Genomic DNA, 27812 nt, shown 5'->3' on the forward strand with positions numbered 1-27812 from the left:
CACCTACCAACACGGGGATCGCCGGTTCGAATCCCTGCGTTACCTCCGGCTTGGTCGGGCGTCTCTACAGACACAATTGGCCGTGTCTGCGGGTGGGAAGCTGGATGTGGGTGTGTGTCCTGGACACTCCACTAGCGCCTCCTCTAGTCGGTCGGCGCGCCTGTTCGGGGGGGAGGAGGACCAGGGGGAATAGCGTGATCCTCCTATGCACTACGTCTCCCTTGTGAAACTCCACTGTGAGGTGAAAAGAAGCGGCTGGTGACTCCACATGTATCGGAGGAGACATGTGGTAGTCTGCAGCCCTCCCCAGATCGGCAGAGGGAATGGAGCAGCGACCGAGACAGCTCGGAAGAGTGGGGTAATTGGCCAGATACAATTGGAGAGAAAAAGGAGGGGGGGATAGTATTAGCTTAATAGCTGCACACTACAATACGTAGTTCTAGCAAATTTTCAGCAGAATGGAACCACTATAGCACTGGTAGGTGCATGGACAGACTATCATGATCACGGGCCCTGGACAAAACCTTGCCATGAGCCCCCACCTACACACGAAAGTAAATAATACATGCGCACTCCATGTGCGTGCCCCAAGCACACAGAGTTTGGTTGCACAATAGCACAGGGCAACCCACCACCATACAACATTTATTACTTAATATTATATTTGTTATTTCGACATGTTAAATTATTGCCATTTCAGATCTGTTTCATTCTATACATGCCATGTACAGCACAGTGCATAAGGCACAGCAGAGACTGTTTTCTGAAGAGTCTCAGGGGTTTTGGTACTCCCCTTGTGAACTTTTATCTCAGTACCATGGAGAGTGTCTTGACAGACTATCACAGTGTGGTTTGGCAACCTGACTGCTCAGGACTGCAGACTGTATCAGTCCGACTCGGAAAGAATTTATTCATCCCCAAGGGGAAAATGGATCCCATTACAGACACTCACGCTCTAGCAAGAAAAACCAACAAGACACAAGACAACAAGGAAAAACAGAAATAAATAGAAAGATAAAATAAGAAATAGAAACACGAACAAAATATATAACGTATGTGCACTATGCTCCAGCATACAACCCCCAACCTATACTGCACCACCGCAGCCCGAAACAAACAGCACAAACACCCGACAGTAAAATAAGTTGAAGGGCCAGTCCAATGACTGTTGACTCAGAGTGTCTGACACTCTGAGGGAGGAGTTGTAAAGTTTGATGACCACAGGCAGGAATGACCTCCTGTGGCGCTCTGTAGTGCATTTCGGCAGAATGAGTCTATCATTAAAAGTACTCCTGTGCCCAACCAGCACGTCATGGAGTGGATGGGAGACACTGTCCATGACGGCACATAACTTCAACAGCATCCTCCTCTCAGAAACCGCCGCTAGAGTCCAGCTCCACCCCCACAACGTCACCAGCCCTTGCGGATCAGTTTATTGAGCCTGTTTGCATCCTCTATCCTCAACCTGTTGCCCCAACACACAACAGCAAACAGGAGAGCACTGGCCACCACAGACTCATACCACATCCTGAGCATTGTCTGGCAGATGATGAAGGACCTAAGCCTCCTTAAAAAGTAGTGATGGCTCTGTCCCTTCTTGTAGGGGGCATCAGTGTTCTTGCCCATTCCAGTTTACTGTCTATATACACCCCCAGGTACTTGTAGTATTCCAGCATCCATACTGACTGACCCCCTGGATAGAAACAGGGGTCACTGGCGTCATGTCCCTCCTCAGATCAACAACCAGCTCCTTTGTCTTAGTCACGTTGAACTGTTGATGGTTCCGCTCACACCATGTGACAAAGTTTCCCACCACAGCCCTGTACTCAGCCTCCTCGCCCTTAATGATGCATCTGACTATAGCAGAGTCATCAGAGAACTTCTGAAGATGGCAGGACTCTGTGTGGTAGTTGAAGTCCGTGGTGTAGAGAGTGAAAAGGAAGGGAGACAGGACCGTCCCGTCCCCCTTCCTTTTCACCTTCCTTTACAAAGGACTGTAAAGACAGCAGCAAAAATCACTGGTATGGAACTACCACAACTTAATAATATTTACAGCACTCACTGCAAAAGGAAAGCCAAAAACACCAATAAGGACACCAGCCACCCCACTCATGTTCTGTTCTCACTCCTTCCATCTAAAAATTTTACCGAAGCATCAAATCACACACCACCTGTCTCAGAAACACTTTCTTTCCACATGCAGTCAGGTTGCTGAACAGCTGACACACCCATATGCACTTTACATTGTTTTGTTACCATGTACTGTATATTGTGTATATAATGTATGAGTTCATTGTGTACATAATCGTTTCCCTGGGGCCACAGTCCCTGATATCCTGCGCTCACTCCCGTCCTCCACCAATCGAGTGATCATTCATGTGGGGACAAACGATGCAGCTCGTCAGCAGTCTGAACTGACCAAAAAGGATTTTACTGACCTTTTTAAGTTCTTGTGGAAAGTCTTGTTATTTCCGGTCCTATTCCCACACTGGCCTGTGGAGCAGGCGTTTCAGCAGAATCCTCAGACTCCATACTTGGCTCCAGTCTGCCTGCAGAGCTCACAATATAGGTTTTATGGACAATTTTAATCTGTTTTGGGATCGCTTCTCCTTCATCAGAACTGACAGAGTTCACCCCAACAGGCTGGTTAGCCCAATGCTAGTGGCCAATTTGCAACACGCCGTACAGTCCTCTCCACGTGACTGACTGTTTACATCCCATGCTTCCTTTCCCGGAACCTCCATTTTAAGTCAAGTCAAATTTATTTGTATAGCCCAACATCACAATTACAAATTTGCCTCAGTGGGCTTTACAGCAACACAACATCCTGTCCTTAGATCCTCACATCGGATAAGGAACAACTCCCTAAAAAAACCTATAATAGGAAGAAACCTCAGGGAGAGCAACAGAGGAGGGATCGCTCTCCCAACATGGACAGATGTGCAATGGATGTTGTGTTTACAGAATAAAACAAAATTTACAGAATACAACATTGAAAGAGGATAATAGAATTATAATGGCATTATAAGATATATGAAGAATACGATGAGGACGATGCCAAACAGTTTCCAGATGCCACCGGAACAGCCTAGAACATGAGCCATGCAACCACCATCACCATGTAGGCCTGGCAGGACAGACTACACGTGCACACGGGGAAGACTCCATCACACCATTCTTACACAGAAGAAAAAGGAGAAGACGTCATTCAGAGAGAGAAAAGACATATGAGAGAAGAGAAAGGTTTGCAGTAGTCAATAATCTATGCTCTATAATCTTGTCGGCAGAACAGTGCTTGGTAAATTTACTGAGACAGAATCCGACCTGCCATGCAGTACAGGTTGTGAAGCACTCAATTTAAAGGCAACTAATTGCAGGTTAAGGCAAAAAAGATTCATTTTAAATTTGGATATAAAGGACTCAACAGACTGATTGTCTGACGGCGGCAGGCAGGTTATTCCACCAGAACGGGACCCAATAGGAAAAAGCCCTGCCACCAGCTAACTTCTTTTTAACTTTGGATACACACAGGAGCCCCGGTGGCACCCCACAGTACTGTTCCCCCCAGTAGCTTTCCCCACTAGCCTCATCTGTCATTAACCCTCTCAACGGGAGTTTTAATTGGGCAGAGGGCCTCTCGCCCACACAGCATATCTAAGGGTAGAAACTTAACCTTATATTTGGAACAAATATCTGCAATTCACATCCTATTTGCTGTACTCCTATTTCTTTTCCCTCTGCTTCGACACCAAACAATGTTGGCCTCTTGAATGTGAGATCTCTTGGTAATAAGTCCTTTATCATTAATGATTTTATTGTTTCTAATGATCTGGACTTTTTTTAATGATTACTGAGACATGGCTGTCCCCAGGGGACACTTCCCCTGACTGAGGCTAGGCCCCCTGATTCTGCATATTCTCATATTCCAAGGTCTTAAGTGCTATCTTGTCACTTGGCATGCCATTTTGTCTCCTTTAAGTTTCTTAATCACTGGCCCTTCTCTTTACTCTGCATCTTAATTTACAGGCCCCCTACTTCAGTTAGTTGTATTTCTGAGTTTTCCGAGCTGCTATCCATTGTCATTCCTAAATATGACAGGGCACTTATTCTTGGTGATTTTAATATTCATGTGTGTTGTCCTTTCTATTCCCTCACCTCACATTTTTTTTTTTAGATCTCATGGACTCTTTTGGCCTCATTCAATCTGTTAAATGGGCCACACATTCCAAAGGTCACATCTTAGACTTGTACTCTCATCTGGTTTCTCGCTCGAGTGTCTTAATCTGGATGCTATGCTTATAACTGACCATAAAGCTGTTGTCCTTAAAGTTCCACTACAGTTCTCTATTCCGAGTCTCTACCCTACAATATGCTCTCGCATTTGCAACACTGTTTCTGCAGTTAATCAATTCTGTGATGCGTTTAATTCATCATCCTTTAATTCCACTGTATCCCCTCTCAATACAGAGGCACCGTTAAATTCATCCGAAGATCAGTGCCTATCCATCCTTGACCAAACGGCACCATTTAAAACTAGGAAACAAAAGTCAGATGACCTCCCCTGGCTTAACAATCACACTCAAGCCCTTAAAAGACTGTAGAAAATCTGAACAATGGAAGGTAAACAAGTCCGAAATAGCACATAACACCCTCAAAAACCAAAGGTTAATTTACCAGAAAGCAGTTAAGGATTGGAGATCGGCTTACTTCTCTAAATCCATTTCTAAAAATAACCACAATCCTAAAGTTCTCTTTATGGTAATTGATTCTGTTATTAATGGTCCCTCCATTTCTTTTTCTGAACCTGATATTGAACAGTCTGAACGACTTTTCACTCATTTTGTAAATAAGGTGGAGAATATCAGCTCCTAAATCCAGCCTGACCCTTGCCTTCTTTCCATTCCCCGTGTTAATTCTGTCTCTTTTACCCAGTTTCAACCCAGTGCAATTTCAGTGTTAGAGAGTACAGTCTCCCATATGAACTCCTCCTCCTGCATCTTACACCTCATCCCCGCTAAGCTGCTCAGTGACGTATTTCCCACCTTTAGCCTGTCATTCTGCAAATTCTTAATAATTCTTTGGCCTCTGGTTCTTTTCCACTTTTAAGCATGCCATTGTTCACCCATTGCTAAAGAAACCTAATTTGGGTCCTGTCCTTAAGTAACTACAGACCGATCTCCAAATTGTCTTTTTTATCTAAGGTTCTGGAGAAAGTAATTTCATCTACGTTGATATCTTTTATGAATACTAATAGTGTTTTTAACGGTTTCCAATCTGGTTTTAGTGCACTTCATAGTACCGAGACAGCTCTAGTTAAGGTTAACAATGACCTACTGCTGGGCATCCGGGTAGCGTGGCGGTCTATTCCGTTGCCTACCAACACAGGGATCGCCAGTTCAAATCCCCGTGTTACCTCCGGCTTGGTCGGGCGGCCCTACAGACACAATTGGCCTTGTCTGTGGGTGGGAAGCCGGATGTGGGTATGTGTCCCGGTCGCTGCACTAGCACCTCCTCTGGTCGGTCGGGGCGCCTGTTCAGGGGGGAGGGGGAACTGGGGGGAATAGCGTGATCCTCCCACGCGCAACGTCCCCTTGGCGAAACTCCTCACTGTCAGGGGAAAAGAAGCGGCTGGCGACTCCACGTATCGGAGGAAGCATGTGGTAGTCTGCAGCCCTCCCCGGATTGGCAGAGGGGGTGGAGCAGTGACCGGGTGGCTCGGAAGAGTGGGGTAATTGGCTGGATACAGTTGAGGAGAACGGGGGGGGGGGGGATCCATGAAATAATAATAATAATAATAATGACCTACCACTGACTGCAGAAGTGACTGTTTGATTTTCGTTCTTTTATACTGAAGCGATGACATCATTGCATTCATCATCATGTATGGGAACTGCAAAATGTTTTACTATGGTTGGCATTTACTGATGACGTTTCACTTATTAATTGCTTTTTTTTCGAAGCTTGTTGGTCTCTAGACATGTTCCTTGTATTAAATCAGAGAGGGCCAGAGAACAATAATTTTATTGTATTCTAAATACAAATGAAAATAAAGTTGAACTTGATCTTTCGGAGTCAAACACACGCCTTAAATAAAACCTCAGTGGGGTCCGCGGTGGCGTAGCGGTCTAAGCGTCGGCTTGGTGTCGATGCAGTTGCCCACTGGGGACTGGGGTTCGCGCCCCGGTCTCGTCAGATCCGACTATGGCCGGACTCGATGAAGCAGCAATCATTGGCAACGCTGTCTTCGGGAGGGGGGCGGAGTCGGCTTGTGTTCGTCATGTGAATGCGTCTCTGTGTGTGTCGGAAAAACAGTGGTTCGGCCTGGATTCACCTTGTCACGAAAGTGGGGAGGCGCTTTCCTTCGAGACTGCCGGCCGGAGAGATGCAGTTGGCGAACGCATGCAATACGAGGGTGGGTGTTTGAATTAAAATAGGGATCAATTGGCCACTAAATTGGGAGAAAAAAGGGGAAAATCAGAAATAAATTAAAAAAATAAATAAAATAAAACCTCAGTGAAAAATATCCTACCTAAACCACCAGCTTCCTTCTGGCATTCTCTGAAGAGAAGTCATTGATCAAGTCGTCAAAGTCCAACTCCTGAATGAGTTCCAATTCAATGGCCATGAGAGACAGCATGTTAGGCGTCTGTGTCCTTCTTGTCCTTAGTTCATTTTTAATCCTGGACAAGTCCTAAAAAATACTGAAATAGAGGGTATTTGTTGTACCAAAGTGAAATTTTTAGCTTCTTCTTGTTTTTTGAGTTCGCGCTTTGCTGACCTACTAAGCACGCGTTTCTCCATGTTGACCACGAAACTGACATGTGACACATAGCCTACGTCAGGGTTCCCCAGTTAGTTTTCCCCAAGGGCCAAATGATGTCGTGCATGCCAAGCCAAGGAAGGGCCAAAACGTCCAAGGCTTTTTTCCACTGCGCCAGCGAAAGCTGTTTCGTGTGCAGATCATGTTTATTGACAGGTACGTTTCATCACTCATCTAGGTGACCTCTTCAGTCTACACTGACTGCAGGTACCCACCCTTATAAACAATACACTGGCATAACGACCCAAACCAACGACCAGTTTCATATGCAAATATGGGTGTGACCATTAACTAGAGTTACAATGGCCATGTTTACTATTCAGAGGATTTGGGAATGTTTGCAACTACAGCATTGTAAGATGGAGAGAGAGATACTCTTAAGCCACACCCCCTCAGTTCAGGGATCATCGTTCAAACCAGTGTTCCTCCCTATCAAGGATGTGCACATCCTCATCCCTGAAAGAGTGGCCGTCCAGTCCACTCTTTCCAGGACTGCAGCCCTCCCCTTTCCTTGCCTGTAGATGGTGTAGACTGTGGAGTCCTGGTCTGTAGTGGTGTAGACTGTGGAGTCTTGGTCTGTAGATGGTGTAGACTGTGGAGTCCTGGTCTGTAGATGGTGTAGACTGTGGAGTCCTGGTCTGTAGATGGTGTAGACTGTGGAGTCCTGGTCTGTAGATGGTGTAGACTGTGGAGTCCTGGCCTGACGTGTTAGCTCACCTGCGTTGTGCCATCTTCTTGGCCAGCGTCTGTTTAGTTTCCCCAATGTACAAGTCACGGCAACCCTACTGGCACTTAACAGCGTACGCCATATTGCTCTGTTTGTGCCGGGGGACCCAGTCCTTGGGGTGGACCAACTTCTGGTGCAGCGTGTTTTGGGGTTTGAAATGGTCAGCTTAGAGCAGCTCAGTATCTGACTCCTTTGCTGTCAGCTACCGTTCACCAGGCAGATATTCTTTGCATCCTATCAGCTTCAAAATGACACGATCCACAGCGATTCATCATTCCTGCCTAAACATAGATTTTGTAAGAACAAGCTGGAATTCGACATTCCTTCTCCGGGACACATTAGATTTACTTCCATTTGATATAAGAGCAGTACGAGAGAAAAAATTTTAGTGATTTGTTTTGTTTGATTATTTGCAAGACAACCGATTGTTTAAAACTGAAATTGAAACCGAAGCCAATTCTGATTAATTACTAACTGGACGCTACATTTGTTTAAATGACATTGAGTTTATCATCATGTATGGGAACTGTAAATGTTTTTACTGTGCTTGGCATTTACCAATGACTTTTCACTTATTTACTTTTTTTTCTGAGCTTGTTGGTCTCCAGACATGCTTATTCTCACATTAGATCCACTGCTTCTCATGGACTACTCAGCAGCACATTTGAAATTTGGAAATCTCATTTTATCGGAAGGGAAGACTAACGCAGCCTTGAGTGGCAATGAATTAAAGTTTAGTATTCATTTTTGTTTTTGCAGAACTTACAACAGATGTGTGCTGCACTAAACTCTGGCACATTTTTTGCTGAAACCAAAACTCTTCTTTTGAGTTTAAAGAAAGACACATATCTTGTCTAACCACCTCCTGGACCTTCTATTAGCATGTCTACTGAAATACAAACTTCATTCAAGTTTGGGCAGTATGAGGAATTGGTAACAACAGTTGTAATACAAAAATTATAAGGACACAGAGTGGGCTTCACACGGCTCAGGACCATGTGAAAAAAATCGCAGACTTGAAACTTTCTTGAGACAGGAAATCCGTCACAGTTAACATTTAGTTGACTTTATTCTTTGTCTAAACTAAATTTGTATTATGGGATAATGCAGATGAACGTGTTAAGTGTTCTGGGTCTTAACTTTATTATTCCAAAACAATGACATCATTTGACAAACATTATTATTATATCTTGAAAAGTCACTGTGAATTACCGCAATTACTGTGAGAAAAGATTCTAGCCACATCGCACACCCTTGCCTCACTTCCTACATACGTCCATACATTCACACCATGTTGGCCAGTTTGCTGGGTTTCCAAAACTTCATACGTACTTTTATCATCGTTTGAGATCTACGCCGTCATCTGAATTTATTCACGAGTCAAAGTGGATGATATTTTCTTCATCTCTCCAATTATCTTCAGGTCAATAAAGGAGTCACTGTGGTGGACCTGCTGTCGTACGCCAGTGAACTGGAAGCCCAGACAGACCTCATGGTAAGAACAATGCCGTGGTACTTGCTGAAGTTTTAAATGCCCCACCACACTTCAGGAGCCACAACACAGCCCTTCGTTTCCTGAAACGTGCTTAGTTCAGTGTTTGGGTCCTCCAGGAGGGACGGAGCTTGTTTTAAAACAAGCTGCTGTTCATCCCCAACCCATCTTCCCTTCACTCCTATTTACTGAAAGAGAAAAAAATAATTAAGAGTCCTACTAGAACAACCAAGGCCGTCCTTTTGACAGATTTGGATTTTCAGAGTGTAATAACTTTGTGGGGGGGGGAAGATACAGACCTGCCGCTCCCTGAATGCTAAAATTACATATATTTCCATTAAAATGAGTTTTAGATCAATTGCACAAAAATAGGTTACGATAAGATCTACCTAAAACGACCATGAGCGGTCCAAAAGACGTCTCATAATTTGCGCGTGATCGTGTATGTCATGTCAGTATTTATGACGCGTGTCGGTGGCGTCATTTCCTTCATGAAGTTCGTTGCGCTGTCCTAGAAACACACTAGCGCCCTCCAGTGCAGAGAAATAGTCTAAACTTGATTTTTGATTATTTCCAACATGTCTGGTTGCAGACGCCGTAACAGACACACCATGACTACCACCGAGGCACTGCAGTATTTACAGGCGTTGGACAGCGGCCATTTTAAATTGTTTAAAAATAGTATTTAAGTTGTTAAAATGTTAATTTTGGTGTCAGTTAGTTTCACAACAGACATACACATGAAATGCATTAATATCTCAACTGGGTATTTATCTTGACGGAACATAGAGTTTAAAAACCAGCGGCCATTTTGACCACTCATGGTCATTTTAGATAGGAGTGAAATCCCGGTCATTCTCGTGAAAGAAGACTTGAGTTAATTAATGACATTTCTCAGTCAGATTTGTGTGTGTGTGTGTCGGCAGCCTAAGGGTCCTCTGCAGCGTGCATTGAAAGGCCATGCGAACACTCTGCGACAGATTCACAGTCACCATGTCGTCCCAATGGAGAAGGCCACGGTAACCATCCATTACATTACTATCTACTACATTACTACCTGCTACATGTCCCTGTGCTGCTTTTTCCAGTTTCACTAGTCATGTCTCCACTGATCAGCAAGAGTGTCAGGAGTGATGTGTGACAGCAGGGTACCAGCGAGAGTTAAAGGGAAAGTTTACAAGATGGTAGTGAGGCCAGCTATGTTGTATGGTTTGGAGACAGTGGCACTGATGAAAAGACAGGAGGTGGAGCTGGAGGTGGCAGAGATGAAGATGATAAGATTTTCATTGGGAGTGATGAAGAAGGACAGGATTAGGAACGAGTATATTAGAGAGACCGCTCAGGTTGGACGGTTTGGAGACAAAGCAAGAGAGGCAAGATGGAGATGGTTTGGACATGTGTGGAGGAGAGATGCTGGGTATACTGGGAGAAGGATGCTGAATATGGAGCTGCCAGGGAAGAGGAGAAGAGGAAGGCCAAAGAGGAGGTTTATGGATGTGGTGAGGGAGGACATGCAGGTGGCTGGTGTGACAGAGGAAGATGCAGAGGACAGGAAGAACTGGAAACGGATGATCCGCTGTGGCGCCCCCTAACGGGAGCAGCCGAAAGTAGTAGTAGTAGTACTAGTAGTAGTAGTAGTAACTAGCCAAATTTTCAGTTTGATACAAGAAAAGAACGAATTCTGAAAGGAAGTCTTCAGTGTTTCAGAATCTAGGGTCCCGGAACAAATCCAGGTTCAGAAAACAGGCCGCTGTGGTTGAATCATCAATGCTTAAAGTTGAAACAGCTTTCTGTCCACAGAAATGAGAAGACCCCGAGCAAAACACAACAGTGGATTTGAATATTCTGGTTAATGTCACAACTGAGTGTTTTAAAGCCTCCAGGCTGTGTCATGCACATGTTCTGCCTCCCAACTCAAATTAAATATTCAAGCTTGTTTTCTCAGTCAGACGCACCTCCTTCCTTTTGAATAATAATTCACTCCCATTACAAATTCAGATCTCTCATTGGTGGGCTACAGCGCTGCACTCTCTTATTCTGCTCATCTTTTCTTTTCCCTTCAACGTTTTCACCTTGAAGAAATACGTTAGAGCGAGGGTAAGCAAAGTAACCCACCACGTCAGCCTGCGCCCATCTTGTGCCTGAAATATTCCCCTCCACCATTCCTCCAACCCGTTTGCCGGCCTCATTATTACCATGAAGTCGAGGATAATTTGTGAAAATGGAGGTCCCTTGTTATGCTGTTGTGCGACATTCTAGTATTTTTGTGTTTGTTTGTTTATTCTCACATTGAAATGAAGTGAACATCATGTGTGGTTTCAGTAACTGCAGGGTTTACTTCCACATCACTATACATCAGCAGCTCTTGTAAAAAATTAAATTAAAATAAGTTTTGCCACTCCCACTGTGGGGAAAATATGGTGATACTGAACTTCCTCTTGGGATTAATGAAGGTCCATCTCATCCTCATTTCATGAGTTAGTGAAAATATGAATATCGACAGGCCAGGGCACTAACTTTGTTTTTTGTTTTTGTTTTTTCCCCAAAAATGAATGTTTCATTCATGTTCATAATACATTTCTAAAAGAAGAAATTCATTTGTGTGGTTTGTTTTGTTTTTTTACCTCATTTTGGAAGGAGATTCTTAACGGGGTTCCTACGCAGTATGGAAAAGTATGGAATTTGATTTTAGTAATTCCCAGGTCTGGATAAGTACGTAAAAAAAGAAAAAAAAGAGTACGGAAAAATATTTGTGTGTCCAAACTATTGCCCCTATTCTGTTTTCTAAAATATAAAATTCAGAATTTCTAAAAATACACTGACGGTACAAGCAGTGTTCTCATGGCGTCGGGAGCAGGCAGCCAGCGCAGCCAACTGTGAGGGAGAGAGAGCGGCCAGAGCGAGCTTGATCTCGTCGAAAACAAGGCAAGAACGCACACTCCTACGTGGAGCTGCCTCTACACCCGTACGTCCCAGCCTGCAAAACGGCTCCGCCCCAAGTGCCTCACAACTGCACCAAAAACTGACAATAGCCACCAGATTAGTTTGAAAGAAAATTCGGCAGTAGCTTTGAATTGCATATATACTGCACATACATGCTGTCCATACATACTGTATATACATACTGTACATACATACGATACACATATACTGTACATACATGCTGCATATATACTGTATATACATACTGTACATATATGCTGTACATACATGCTGCACATATATATTGTATATATATACTGTACACATATATACTGTACATATATACTACATACATACTGTACATATATAGTGTACATATATACTGTACATAGCATCACAAATAACCAGATGTGCAACTTGTCTGAACATTTATGAGTTATGCAGTGATGTAGTTATCAGAAAGGTAAATGGACTACATCTTTTCTGCGTAAGGAAACTGTACGGCTGCGTTTGTCGTTTCCATGGACACAGTGAATAAAGGAGGCTGCACAGACGCCGTGAAAATTAAATTATTTTACTTTTTTCAACTCATTCTCGGTTCTTATTTATAAAAGAGACTAAAAAATATGGGGGAGGAATAATGTATTATTTAATCAATAAGTTAAGGGAGAATAATACACGAGTACAGGTAGCACTGGTTAGTCTACTTCCTCTTTGGGCAGAGATGACTGACAGTGGAACATCATCCAACGTTCTGCGTAGGTGTGTGGACTGAATAGGCACAATGGGGAAATGCAAGTTTTCCAAGGACTGGCTTGACAATCCCGGATATAAAGCCTGGTTGGCTGAGTCTGGAAAATCTTCCGAGAAGTCTGGAAATTTGAAATGGAAAATGTGTAGGAACCCTGTCTTAAGATGTCCCTCCATAGATATCGAGTCAGTTCTGATCCTGTCTGCTCCCCCCTTGTGTTTAATTGATGTATGTTAACAAGCCCTGTCTGTGACCTCTGACCTTTTCGTTGTGGTTTTGTGCTTGCTTGTGTTTTTAATCTCCTCTGCCTTGAAACCAGAGCGCCTTGAATCAGAGTATGAGGTTTCTGGAGCGAACGGCTTCAGACTTGCCAGTGAGTACATGACGCGTTCAGCTTCCAAAGCCATTTTACATTTACTTTCTGCTCCGACCAGCAACTGTTTATTTTAATCTGTTTTTAAAACATCTGGCAGTCTCAGACTGATATTCTTTCTCATTTCCCTCCACCAGAACAAGGTTTTAGCCATTATCTATGCCATTGAAGCGGCCCAGTATCTCATCTCCCAGAATGCAACACCGCTGATTCATCGGGTAAATGGAGCTCCTTGTTTTCTTTGCAGTCCATCATTGTGAACATGATGCTGACAGGTAACTGATACAAAGCATTTCCCAACTTTCCTCAGGAAACACAGAAGTACACAGGCTCCATTGTGGGCTACTTCCAGCAGTACGTGGAGTGGGTGAAGACCTCTGTAAGTGTTACTGTGTTAATCCTTCACATTCGCAGGCTTATGGCGTTCTCAGTGCTTAGTGCTGAAATTATGACGCAGGTGGGGGGTCCTGTCCAACCTAAACATTACCGCTTTATGGAGTTATGTGCTGTCGCAAGAGCTCTGTACGTTACACAAGAGTTTTGGTCTAAATAAAGCAACAAATCTGACATAAAATCCTTCTGTAAATTCCAGGAATTTACTTTGTGGCACCCAGAAAACAACTGAGAGGACCCAAAAACAATTAAAAAAAAGAAAGAAAAAATCTCTGAGCTATTTAAAGCTTGGAACGTTTTGTCAGCCTCAGAACAGAACAGTACATGTAGGATAACAACACATCGGTAGGATAAAACTCAACCTGTTTCACAACGGTGTAAAATAGGGATGCATCAATTCCGCTATCGAATATCAGGCTGACACCAGGCTAAAATAATTGTCTATATCAGAGATTTTACCCAAGACTAAATCCGACGCTGAAAGCCATGAATAAAAATGTCATAAATAAAAGCTAAACACTTGCTTTATTCTAGTTTTGGCACATGGAAAACTGTCTTTCTTCACTGGTGGAAGAAAACTGATTCCGTCTCAGTTAATCGGCCCATTGCTCCCAAAAGTCTGTCCAGCAGAAGTAATGGACTGGATCAGAACATTTGTAATCTGAATCGATACCAGCACTGAAAAAGTCGTATTGGTGCATCCCTGTGTAAAACCGTCACTTGGTACAAGGACAACCTGGACATAAACATTCAGTTAGTATCCCTCACGCCTTTGTGTGACCACTGTTTCCTGTTTACTTCCTGGTTCGTCCAGCTGGCCATGGAGGTGGCAGGCTGCAGGCCCTTCAGTAACATGGTGGACACGGTGGAGATCATAACCTGCAGTTTCCTGGTCGACTCCATGGTAAGGACTCTGGGTCTACGTGGGGCCCCTCAGTGACACCCTATAGTCCAGCAGTCCTATAGGAGTGTTCTGTTGTATGCTGTTTATGAATTGTTTCACAGTTTGTACCTTAATATACAGAGGAGGTGGCGGGGGACAGTAGGGGGGGGGGGGGTGAGAGGTCCGGAGAGGCTGGAAGAGTTTTAGTAATCCCTTTAAGCACTGTGACTGTCCAGGATTTGAACTGGTCCTGCTGGGACTAGACATGTTTTCATCTTAGTGTAAGGTGACTTAGTATAGTTAGCTGAACCCACTGAATAGTGATGAAGACATTCAAAATAAAACATCTTGTTTTCATCCATTTGTGAATTTGTGATGCCCCAATGTAGCTCTCTCACAATGTATGACCAAAAAAAAATTTTTTTTTTTAAAAATCACAAAATTTGTGCAGGTCTGGATGTCCGGGTAGCGTGGTGGTCTATTCTGTTGACTACCAGCATGGGGTTCGGCGGTTTGAATCCCCGTGTTACCTCCAGCTTGGTCGGGCGTCCCTACAGGCACAATTGGCTGTGTTTGTGGGTGGGAGGCCGGATGTGGGTGTGTCCTGGTCGCTATTCTAGCACCTCCTCTGGTCAGCCGGGGCGCCTGTTCGGGGGGGGGGGGCTGGGGGGAATAGCATGATCCTCCCACGCGCTACGTTCCCCTGGTGAAACTCCTCACTGTCAGGTGAAAAGAAGCGGCTGGTGACGTCACATGTATGGGAGGAGGCATGTGGTAGTCTGCAGCCCTCCCCGGATCAGCAGAGGGGGTGGAGCAGCGACCAGGACAGCTCGGAAGAGTGGGGTAATTGGCCGGATACAATTGGGGAGAAAAAGCGAGGAGGGGGGATCTCCCCAAAAATTGTGTTCTGTATTTTCATGTCCACTCGCATTTATTCTTCTTACTGGACCTTTTTGTTGTTATTCTGGGTGGTTGTGTACTTGTCAATGAGCATCAGAATTCAGACCAATAATACTGATCAGAGCTCTCTGTACACCCCCATACCAAAACCTGTCGACTGTTAAACTGTTTGCGGTGCTGGTTGGATTTCATATGTTTTGAGGAAGCAGCAGTTTTTGGTAGTTGTGTGTCGCACCGTAGTGCTCCGTTTCGCCAGGATCCACATCAGAGTGAGGAAGAAAAACACTCTCGAAGTCCTTTTTGTCTTGACTGTTAGGTGCCTGTGACTCTTAAGCCTCCTACACACTGTGTGATTTTAGCAGTCCTGTAAGTTTACTGCAGGCCACACTGTGCGATATGGATCTAATAAACTTGGGTACGACATTGAGTTTTATGTGTGTAGACTGTACGATGAGAACACTACTGACTCGCAGGCTACGATGCAAGTCCATAAAAACGTCATCAGCGCGTGTAATCAAGCTACGCCGCTGGTAGAGCAACATGGCGCCAAGCAGGAATCGAGTCCTTTCAGTAGTCGCCGCAGCTCGTTGTGTTGCTCATTGTGTTGAATCCACAGCATTTGGACCACAGATGCTAACAGTGTGTTTGTTTGTGTTTAGCGCCAGCAAAGATTCTGCGTCGTGTTGATCAGTGCGTCATTTCGTGCTGCATTTCTATTGGTTGGTTAGTAGACGCAGGTCGTAGCAGCAGTCACACTGAGATGGTCGTCCTTCATTTCTGGCAGTCAGACTTTAGTCCCAGGTTGTCTTCGGTCCCAAGACCGTAATAACGGCCGTCTCTGAACCTGTCTCACAGTGCGACGCAGGACTGCCGTTTTGGAGCCACGACCAAAGATATCGCCACGTTTAATCATCTCTCATCTGAGACGGCCCACATCACACAGTCTGTAGGAGGCTTAAGGCAGGTGTATAGAAAGTACTTCAAAAGTACTTCCTATGGATAGGGAGCTACATCACACTACAAAAACATAATCAGCATATCAACTTGTATTTCAATTTAGTTATCGGTAATAAGCTGTTTAAATGCCTAATCGGTGATATACTAATATATATGTGTGTGTGTGTGTAAATATATATATGACCTTCTAAAACTGGGGAATATTTACATCGATAGTTGAAGAGTTGTCATTGTAAAATAACTTTTATGTCTTTCCCAACTGATGGTGAAAAATGGGTGTTTTAGTGCAATAATCACAACCACTGTGAACGAACCTAAACAGCATCAGGAAAGATCAGGTGTAGTGGTTGTTTAGTGTTAGTCCTTGTACTAACAGACCTGTCAATCAACCTGGGAGACGGCAGCTTCCACAATACTGTGTTGTAGTTCGGTTGGACATTTGAATTAAGAACCGTACCTTTATTATTATGCAGAGCAACGCAGGGCGAAGGGTGAAGAGTGGGGTCAAAGGTTAAGAAGGGAAAGGGCACATTTAACTGGCAGGCGTCAGATCCAGCATGGGGCTTTCATTAGCAGCAGATTGTAGACAGCGGATGTGGTGCAGCTCGCTAATGAACCTCCCACAAACTTCCTGGTCTGTTGAGCTTCACCTGCACTTAACTGACACTGACTCACGACAGGATGTCTGGGAAACACACACACACACACACACACACACACTCGTTGAAGCTGTCTGGATGTTTTGGCAGACTAGGGTCAGAGTCCAGGAAGCGCTGGTAGCTCGAGTTACACAACATAATGGATTAACATTAAGTTGTGTTTCTTTAGAACCAGAGCTTCTAAACATTTACGCTTGTATTTACCTTCCTGGTTTCTCCAGTTGGCTCTGATTTTATACAGAACTTCTGTCGGTCTGTGTTATGGGTTGGACATCATGTCATCACTGTACAAGTTTTAGTAACCGAAATAACAGGGAGGTGAAGATCTTCCTCCTCTTCATTACGGAGACCTTACCAGAACATGCTGCCCGCCTACCGGAGGTCCCTGAACTTCCCTTTGCGACCCCCAGCCTTTAATGGTTTTAATTCCTGACTAGAGGATGCTCATTAACATCAGTTATGGCCATGTTGCCTTGTTAGGGATGTGGGAACATGGGTCGTTATAATGGTGATTTAAGTCCACAGCTCAGTAAAAACATGATCATTAATTTGTTGTGGTTTAGAATAGTTTTAGTTTGGGGCAGGGCGGCATGGTGGTGCATTGAATAGTGCAGCCTCACAGCAAGACGGTCCTGGGTTCGAGCCCCGGAGTAGTCTAACCTTGGGGGTCGTCCTGTGTGTGGAGTTTGCATGTTCTCCCCGTGTCTGCGTGGGTTTCCTCCCACAGTCCAGACATGTAGGTCAGATGAATCGGCCGTACTACGTTGTCTCTAGGTGTGTGGGCCCTGTGATGGCCTGGCGGTCTGTCCAGGGTTTCTCCCCGCCTGATAATGGACGGACAGTTTGGGGCAATGACAAAACAAAACTGAACGCATAAATCAGCTGTAAACACTGGAAGAGGGTAAAAATATTAGACAACTAAAATGAAGAAAATACATTCCTCTCCACTTCCGACGAAACAGCAAACTGATGTTTATCTTTGTCTATTTGTACAATATCTATTACCGTTTCTCCATCTATCTCCCTCTATACAGCTCTCCATCTGTGTACAGTAGGTCTCCATCTATATGTATAGAACTTATCGCTCTCTCACTCCATCTCTCTCCTGTCTATCTGTACAGTATCTCTCTTCCTCTCTGTTTATCTGTGTTTATTTGCTGAAGTGTACGTGGAGTCGTACCTGACGCCGTGGTGTGGATGTGGTCTTGCTTGACAGAATACTTTCTGGATGGGTCTGGGCTGCAGTACTCTGTTCCTCCTGCCCAGTATCATCCTGGCGGTAAAACTCGCCAAGTACTACCGCAGAATGGACACAGAAGACGTCTACGACGAGTGAGTACGGCGAGCCTGTCCACGCCTCACACCATGACACGAGCTACAGCCAGTACGATGACGGATGGTTTACTCTGTAGTGATGGATAGAAGAAGAAAGATCACACCAGTCTTGACGCATGCTCATTAATCCAAGTAAGAGGTTGAATCAGTTCCTCTGGATACAACGTTTATGGAGTGATGAAACGCATCTGTCAATAAACGTTGTATCCAGATGAACAGATTCAATCATGCATCAAGACTGGTGTGATCTTTCTTCTTTGTACAGAGTGAACTAGCCGTCATCGTCATTACTAATCATTCAGTAGATGTAGGAGTTGGTGTGTTTTGTTGGTGAAGATAGAGTCCATGTTTTTAACGTGGTAAAGAACTTTATTTCCCTTCCGTGCAAACTATGAAATGTTTTGTCTGCCTCAAGTGACAATCTTGTTTTGAGTCTTGAAATGTTTTCTCTCATGCCATTCTCGATAATCCCATTCTTCTTCTGTAATTCCTAACAAGTATTTTAAATATAAATCAACTTTTTAGACAGACATTACTTTGAGAAGAGACAGATCGCCCAACATCAACATTGTTGGATTGGATAAAATTCTTAAATGAAGTTGTAAACAATACATCTATTTTAAAATCTATTTTGGGGCGTCCGGGTAGCATAGCGGTCTATTCCGTTGCCTACCAACACGGGGATCCTCAGTTCAAATCCCCATGTTGCCTCCAGCTTGGTCGGCATCCCTAAAGACACAGTTGGGAAGTTGGATGTGGGTATGTGTCCTGGTCGCTGCACTAGCGCCTCCTCTGTTCAGTCGGGGCGCTTGTTTGGGGGGAGTAGCGTGATCCTCCCACATGCTACGTCCCCTGGTGAAACTCCTCACTGTCAGGTGAAAAGAAGCGGCTGGTGACTCCACATGTATGGGAGGAGGCATGTGGTAGTCTGCAGCCCTCCCCGGATCAGCAGAGGGGGTGGAGCAGTGACTGGCACGGCTTGGAAGAGTGGGGTAATTGGCCAAGTACAATTGGGGAGAAAAAATTGGGGTGGGGGAGGGATTTCTATTACAGAAGACTGATTTTAAGACTCAATACAAGTTTACATGACTCAGGGAATCTACTTGTCTGTCTGTCTAGTTTCTGTTAATTCTTTTCTCTTTCTCTTCCCTGTAGTTCTTCCGTTTCGGGGACTTGGCACTTTACTTTGTGATAACCATTTCTACTGTTTCCATCTCGTCCTCCATGCCCTTCACCTTTCTCTCTCACTCCTCTCAATGCACTCGGCACTTTAAGAACAAACATTTGTGTTTGTCCGGCTTGTTTTCTGTGGATCGTCCCCGAGCGTACGCCGTCATCAGGGCGCCATCGTGTCGCTCGGTGACCTCGTGGGTCATGTTATCAGCTGTTTTACAGAAAACCCATATGTTGCATTTCATTAACATCCTCACATTTTTTTTTTGTTCTTGTATCTTCATAGCATTGAGACAGTTCCCATGAAAACGTAAGGTTCATCTTCCCCATCTCCCTCTTCCTCTCCTTCATCGCTCTGGGTGTTGTACATAGAACTGTTTACTAAACTTCTTGGTGCTGGTCTACGTTTTTAATCTTGAGCTCGCTCTTATGTGGGTGGATGGTGTCCGCTTCCTGTCGTGTGCAATCTTTGAAAAGTGCCCTTTACCTTTCATCAAGGGCTCTTACAGTCAATACCTTACAAAAACAACAGCCCACCTGTGTTTTGTAAGTTATGGTGTAAGATAAAATGATTTCTACTCAACGAGGCTTTATGAACATATTTTTGTCGTAGTGCTGGAGACTCGATTCCTAAAGTCTCACTAGTCAAAGGAAGGCCTTTTTTATCTGGAGGTCTTGCGAGCATGCCATGTCGCTCATATTGTCCCGTTTCATCCTTTTCTTTGTATACAATAGTTTGTTGTCAGTATGGAAATTGGTAATAATGGTTATCATAATGAGGTATCCCAAATCCTAAACCAACAAGGTAATAGTGGAAATGTTCCTTTAACATGCATGTTTACTGCAGTAAAGGCATGATCTCAACGAGCAATTACCACAAAGTCTAAAATACACTGCATGCCTTGAGGTGGAGGTCTGAATCACCACACACACACACACACACATATATATAAATATGAGAACTACACAGTCAAAAGTGATGGTAAATCTAAGACTTTTCATACAAGTTGCGTTTTATTTGGCCTCAGCACACAAAAAAAATGGTAACCCCTTGAATTCCGGGCCATTCATTACTTAGAAATAACTGGTTATGGGGCATCCGGGTAGTATGGCTGTCTATTCCGTTGCCTGCCAACATGAAGATCGCCGGTTCGAATCCCCTGCGTTACCTCCAGCTTGGTCCGGTGTCCCTACAGACACAATTGGACATGTCTGGGTGGGAAGCCGGATGTGGGTATGTGTCCTGGTTGCTGCACTAGCGCCTGTTCAGGGGGGAATAGCGTGATCCTCCCACGCGCTACAGCCCCCTGGCAAAACTCCACACTGTCAGGTGAAAAGCTGGCGACTCCACATGTATGGGAGGAGGCATGTGGTAGTCTGCAGCCCTCCCCCGGATCAGCAGAGGGGGTGGAGCAGAGACCGGGACGGCTCGGAAGAGTGGGGTAATTGGCCGAATACAATTCAGGGGGGAAAAAATCCAAAAAAAGAAATAACTGATTAACTTGTGAGTAAAATAGGTGAAGTATGATGGCTGGTAAGAGTATAATATGGACTCTTCAATATCTATAGTTTGTCTTTAATTGTGACTTTTGATCAATATAATCTACATCAAACAATATATGGGATAAATTCACACATTGGATCAAACAAGTATTTTCAACCCTTGGTGTCACAAGGATAAATAGTCATTATCTTGAATAAAGGTGAACATTAAATTTCGTGCTGTCATTGCTATGGTTATGTTACGTTACTCGGCGCCTGTCATAACCGACATACGTTAAACTGGTTATTAAAAGAATACCCGTTTACCTGGGTGTTGGAGAGATTCTGTTACTTCACGCCACACCAACACTTCAGCATACACCGCCTTACACTAACTAGTCTTACTGGTGTGCATGTGAACACAGTGGAAGTGTCCCGTGTAGGCCAAACGTTGACTAGCATCTATATGTTCAGTTTAACTACCATCACTTCTCTCTGTGTTATAAATGTGACACGGTCGGTGCATTATGGGTGATTGTTTTTCGGGGTCTAACCTGCTGCATGCTGACACTGTCCTCCTGTCTCCTCTTTAGAGTCAGCCAAAACCCAATGAATGTTCAGCTGATCATTTTGTTCAGAGAAAGGCAAGCATGTCGCGCTTTGGTGTGACGCTGAGAATGACGCTCCTCTGACCTCGTCCTTCTAACACAACCCTAACTGCATGGTTGTTGTTGTTTTGAACAGGCGGTCTTTGGACAGCCAAACAACAGTAAAAGATTCTGAAGGCAGAGCGCAAAACAGCAAAATAACAGATCAGACACAAACTGCTCAGGGCTTCCTTACTGATCTATCATCAGTAGTAATGACAATAAAACTGATTATACGTAGAAGCACACTTGTGGTGTTTGCTATTTCAAGAGCTTTACTTACAAAACAGAAACTTCTGAAGAAGTTCTGTCCACATGTTGCCTTCTTGGATGGTATCCACTGCGTTTGTCCTAAAAATGAACGCACATTTAAAAGAGAAGCTGATTGTTATGCAAAGTTTGATTTCGACTCTCAGCTGTGAACCAAGAGGATGCTGGTGAGGCTGTTCTGCTCTCTGGCTTCTGAACCAAAACGCCACCGTGTGAAGACAGTCGACCAGAGCCTAACAATATGGCGACCGTTGAACTTGCTGTGTCTGGTTGATGATGTTTTACCTCCCATGTTTTTGTGTGTATGTGTGTCCCTGTGCCTTTAGCATCCCTGCCTATGACACTATGAACAGGTTCCCGAGGGCCTCGGCCCCCCCAAGACACATCGACTGGTGACGGAGTGCTGGCCTTTGTACTGAAAGGTACTAGAAAAACCGCCCGACCAAACATGCGGGACTCCATTTTGCCTGCAGCACCACTCTCTTCAGCACCACCCACCTTACCTTCCTCCCTGCCTTTATGTCTTTCCGTTCTTCCTTCCTTTGCTCCCAGCTCGCATGGCGTTGGCCGTTTGTCCATCGCTGCCGTGCGGACCGCTTGCTGTATATCGCCGTTCGGTATCCTTTCTGCCTTGTCGTTTCCTCGCATTAACACGTTTTCCTCGTCTCTCCTCACTGCCGGCCATGTTTCACCTTCTTGACAGCTTCTTGTAGTGCTTCACCGCTTGCAGGGGGAAAACTGCTGGTGAGAACTGCCGTTTCTTTCTTTGGGGATTGGGGGTATTGGGGCTCATATGACGCCAGACCCCATGCTACTGCTCTGTCAATGGTTGATGTTTTTAAAAGGCTTTCAATGAGATAAAAATAGTACAATGCTTGTTCGGTCCTGATTTTTGGGAGAATTTTTGAGTTTTACTTTTTACCGAAAAAAATATCAACAGTTAATAATGTAACACATCGTACAGGGAGGTGATATCCACCAGTCTATTTGTGACACTTACATGTCATTTACTCCTGCCATGAAAGTAATTATCTAAGGAGCATTTTTTTCAAATGGTGAATGATAAATTCAAAATGGAAACACAATTATGGCGTTAAACTTTTTTCTTTTCCAAGAGGCTAAAAACCCTTTCCCAGTGTACATAATTGGACCCACTGTAGCAACAGATTCAGTCAGATTAAAATCACGTTTTCCAGTCTCACTGTATTTCTTAACAGAGGGTTTATTGAAGTTACCCAGACTATTACAACTGTTGAGGTAAAAATTTGACAAAAAACTCCTCCTGGTTATCAATGTAATTAAAACGTTTCAGAAAACCAATCAGCTTCTGGTGATAAATGACATCATCTAAGACTCTGATTTGATTGGACAGTTAATGACTTGTTGCCAAGCAACATCATGCTAGTTAGCGAGCGAGCTATCAATAAAGAGACTTGTGAACGCAACCTGTTCAGAGGGGGGGCGTTAAAACAGTTACGTCAAATCAAATGATAACTTCTGAAGATGAGAAAATGACTCCTAACACTGATATTACACAATAAAACTAGTTGAACTGGAACTTTTACATTATCACATGAGTAAGAAACACTGAACTCGTCCATGGAGTCTCACTGACAGAGCAGGGTGGTGTCATTTCACCAGCCAGATGGAGGCTCATGAGTCTCCGGGGCCTTTCAGAAGGTGAACGTCATATGTTATGAAATATTCGCCTGCCTAAACTTACAAAAACCGGAAATAAAACACTGGATTGTAAGTTGGCTGTTTTTAATTAATTAAACAGTTTAACATTTTCCAGTTTAGATACCCAAATGACACTCACAACCGGTGTTACTTAATAACATTTAAGTCAGACCACAACTGAAACGCTACATCACTTACTTTAATTGTTGTGCATTTTGGACCGTCTCTTTCTACTGAAAAATAAATATATAAGGCAGAATTCTATTTTTATTTTTAAAAGAGCTTCTCTTTTGCTTCTCTTAGCTGATTTCCCCCCCCCCCAATACTCATGACATCATCAGATACTCATTTACATATAGCCAATCAAATTATGAAACCCCACCCACCCTTATGCTGTGAACCCTCGCTTGTGCTTGTCAATCAAAGGTGATTTCTAAGAAGGGGCGTCCGGGTAGCGTAGCGGTCTATTCCATTGCCTACCAACACAGTGATCACTGGTTCGAATCCCTGTGTTACCGCCGACCAAGCCGGCGGTAACACAGACACAATTGGCCGTGTAGCGCCTCCTCTGATCAGTCAGGGCGCCTGTTCGGGGGGGGGGACTGGGGGGAATAGCGTGATCTTCCCACATGCTACGTCCCCCTGGTGAAACTCCTCACTGTCAGGTGAAAAGAAGCGGCTGGTGACTCCACATGTATGGGAGGAGGCATGTGGTGGTCTGCAGCCCTCCCCGGATCAGCAGAGGGGGTGGAGCAGCGACCGGGATGGCTCAGAAGAGTGGGGTAATTGGCCAAGTACAACTGGGGAGAAAAATGGGGGGGAAGGTGGTTTATAAGAAGTAGACCACTCTGTTGTTGAGACAACTACAAACAGTTCTGGTTAAAAGCATGAAATACACAATAAGAGTAATTTACAAAATAGGAAGTTGTCGCCTAATGTTTTACGTTGTGTTCAAGATTTTTAGACATGAAGTGAAATCCAATAACTGATTTCACTCCAGTTTTAGTGGAATCAAGAGCGAGGAGGTCAAGGGTCACACCCACAATGCTGTGGCAACACTCCTGTGTTCATCAGCTGAAATTATACTGAAGTTGTGCAAGGAAAATAAATCTAGATATAGAGCAAAGAGGAGAGATTTTTGATGATTCACCTTGACAACCAGCAGTTAAGACTTGTAACACATGAGTATAATAGTAAACTAAGAAAAATCTGCATCCTGGTAACCAAACAGTGTTCATGTTGTTTCCTGCTCTTCTCTTCTACGTGTTCAGGACTGAGCGCCGCGAAACCCACAGAGGCAAAACCATCTGAAGCTGCTGTGGTTTGTCTCACGTCTTCACTGATCAACCCGGCTAATCACATTATGGAACCGATGCCTGCTGCCCAACGTACCCCCATCACCCCGTCCCAGACGCCCCGGGGGGCAGGACACTGAGCTCGACCCCCTTCTCAAAAAACATGTCTGCGTTTACATTTGTTTGGAGACGATACGAAGCCGAGAAGATTTTCACCGAGGAGACGTGACGATAACTGTACTGTCTGTCGATGCTTTCTTTCTTTTTTGGTATTTTTTATTTACTTGTTCTGTGGACATGGTGGCTTGGAAAAAGGTCACCAGAGGGTCATGGCACACTTCCAGGAGACACATGACGATTATTTTTGAGAATAATTATAAAAAAAACAAAAACAAAAAAGGACATGTCTTTCAACACAGCGGCGTCTCGTCTGAGGAAAGGCGTTTGTGGAGGCGTCTCTACGCAACACATTACCAACACGCTAAGACGACACGCTGACCACCCGTGGTGTACAGAGAAGAAACGCAGATGTGTTGTTTGCCAAATGGACACATGGATGTGACGGAGATGACGAATGGCAATTTTTAAAGAGTGCAGTAGGAGTCAGAGAGGTGTGTAAGGTGGAGGACTTAGAGGTAAAAATATAAAGAGATGGTTCCTGGGTTTATTTTTGTGCTCAAGACAAAATATTAGCATGACTTTTTAATGTTTACAGTATCACGTGACAACCAGAGTTTTTGCCGTGTTCGCAGGTTTGAGGCGTCCTGCAAATGACCGGCTGCCTTTCAAAAACACGCTTCCCCGCGGCGTTCTGACAAGATGCCCGCCCTCTTAAATCATTTCATGTCAATTTGATACCTAACAACTTGACCTGTATAGCATTCCTTTGATTAACTGATTAACGATAATTAAAAAAAAATAATGTTGACGTCACTAACATGACATTTTAAATCCAGCTCTCTCTCATCTTCATAGTGGTCAACCTTTAAAGTGGAGGACTTCTTTTTCAAGCCAAATCCTGTTCTTACATTAGGTCTCAGGTCTTTGTGGTCCATAAACTACATACCATTTCACCAGTTTTACCCCACGGTAGCGACATGGGTAGGTTTGAGACTCTGGGGTGAATGTATTCAAGTCGTTTGTCACATGTCACTTCATATGGCTGCTGGCTGAACTAAACTGTGACCACCTGTAGCCAATCCACTGACTTCCAACCCACTCCCGTCTCTTGTTTACAGGCTGTAGATGTGTTCGTAGTCGCCGTCAGCTTAGACCAACTTGGAATAATTATAGACAATCTGTTCTTGTCCGTCAACTGGACGAGAAAGCACCGTCAATCAAACCCCGAAAATCTGTTGAAAGCATAACAGTGTCCAGACATGCTGCAGAAATTAAAGAAATCCATATCAGAATTCTGAATTTTCATTTTTGCACACTTGGCAACAGATTTTATCCAGTCACTAAAACTATGGAATAAGTCTCAACGCTTAGATCACCGACTCTGAAGAACCCCTTGATTAAAAAAGGTGAATAAGAAAATTATCAACAGCATGTGATAATCTGACTACTTCTGCTGTTCGAAGGTGTCAGAGATTTTATCCAAGCACAGCAGTGTGTTTGATTCCAGATACTCTTGTCAAGTGTTTTCCCACTGCTTCCAGACACACAGCATCAGAAGTCTCTGTGCTGGATTAATAACTTGTTGAGATGTACTACTTTTGAGGGTTTGAATTCTCTAGTATGCACAGTTTGACTAAGCTACCGCTGTTAGTTGGGTAATAAAGAGTCTGCTTATTCAAGTCAACTTGAGGGAATAAACGTTATGATCAGTTCAACTGTTTTACTAAGTGCTTAAACTAGATGTCTTTTACCTATCTGCTGTGTGGACATCAGGGAAGACAGCCGAGACTAGTCTGAATTGTGGCGCTCCATAGTATGGCAGCTGGAGCCACTGGAGAAAACGTATGTTTCATGTGGTGGTGAACAGAGTGTACAAATTGTGAATAAACTTTAAATTTCAGTTCAGTTTTGTTCTGTATTTCTTTCCACGCTTGCATAGTCCATAGCCGTCCATGTTTCGAACATGTCCAAAACAGATTGCCCTGCACCTTGCAGTCGGAGATAGAGCTCGTTGAGGTGTCCAGTAATACCTGTGAGAAACATAAAGTTTCACAACCCACTTCTCGTCCTCTAGTTTGGGGTAGTCTTGGCCTTTTTCCGCCAGGAAGGCCTTGATGGCATCAAAGCAGCCGACAAACCGAACCAAAACCTTTCCGCAGCTTAGCCACCTAACCGCTGCCTGGAAAGGGATATCTCTGTAAAAGCAGTCCATTTCCTCGAGCAGGGACCGGAGCTGTCCTTGTGTTAGCAGGTTTCTTAACTGAAGTTAACAACCTTTACCACCGTAGCCATAACCTCAGTAAGATCTGATTTTTACATCTTTTCACAGAGGTTTTCTTGGTAAATTATGCAGTGGAGTTTCATGATGGGGTGACCAACTTCTTCCTCAATTAATCTGACAGCTCCCCTCTGTTTCCCGACCATGGCAGGAGCGCCATCTGTTGTCACTGTGAAGATCTTCCTGATGTCAGATCCTCGCTCCTCAAAATGTTCCATAAACACCTTGGCTATGTCCTCACCTTTTGTTGTGTCAGACATTGGCTTTAAGCAGCAGAGCTCCTCTCTCACAGCCGAATCATCACAATATCTTGCCATGACTGCCAATCGTGGCATGTCATTTACGTCGGAGCTCTCGTCAAGGGCTCTGCTAAACACCACCCCAGCTGTTTGCTGCTCGTTGACTTTACATGCCATCGCCTCGATGCGCCGCTCTACGGTTCTAGCTGACATGGCAATGTCCTGTATTCTTGCCTTGATTGCTTCTTTGTTTGGTAGGCTGTCTAACAGAACATCTGAGGTACACAGAAAAGCCTCCTTGATGTAATCACCATCAGTGAACAGCTTCCCGTGACACAGTGAGCAATGCGATAGCTCGCTTCAGTCGCATGGTTTTTAGCTGTTGCAGCGGCAAAGAGTTTGAGGTGGTTAGCTTG

At 44.2% G+C, this 27812-nt stretch overlaps 1 protein-coding gene across 1 annotated transcript in view; it reads left to right on the plus strand.

Annotated features, from left to right (window-relative positions):
* The window catches only part of prom1a (prominin 1a), a 153086-nt gene extending 126348 nt beyond the window's left edge, over positions 1 to 26738 (plus strand). The window contains exons 16-25 of the mRNA XM_056281410.1: positions 8971 to 9042; positions 9966 to 10058; positions 11119 to 11136; positions 13032 to 13085; positions 13223 to 13303; positions 13396 to 13464; positions 14293 to 14382; positions 18094 to 18209; positions 22111 to 22206; positions 24736 to 26738. Coding sequence (XP_056137385.1) covers positions 8971 to 9042; positions 9966 to 10058; positions 11119 to 11136; positions 13032 to 13085; positions 13223 to 13303; positions 13396 to 13464; positions 14293 to 14382; positions 18094 to 18209; positions 22111 to 22180 — 663 coding nt within the window. The 3' untranslated portion in view covers positions 22181 to 22206; positions 24736 to 26738. The remainder of the gene's footprint in view (positions 1 to 8970; positions 9043 to 9965; positions 10059 to 11118; positions 11137 to 13031; positions 13086 to 13222; positions 13304 to 13395; positions 13465 to 14292; positions 14383 to 18093; positions 18210 to 22110; positions 22207 to 24735) is intronic.
* Positions 26739 to 27812: the final 1074 nt, after the last annotated feature.

Source organism: Lampris incognitus, chromosome 1, assembly GCF_029633865.1.
Source record: "Lampris incognitus isolate fLamInc1 chromosome 1, fLamInc1.hap2, whole genome shotgun sequence".
Classification (NCBI taxonomy): domain Eukaryota; kingdom Metazoa; phylum Chordata; class Actinopteri; order Lampriformes; family Lampridae; genus Lampris; species Lampris incognitus.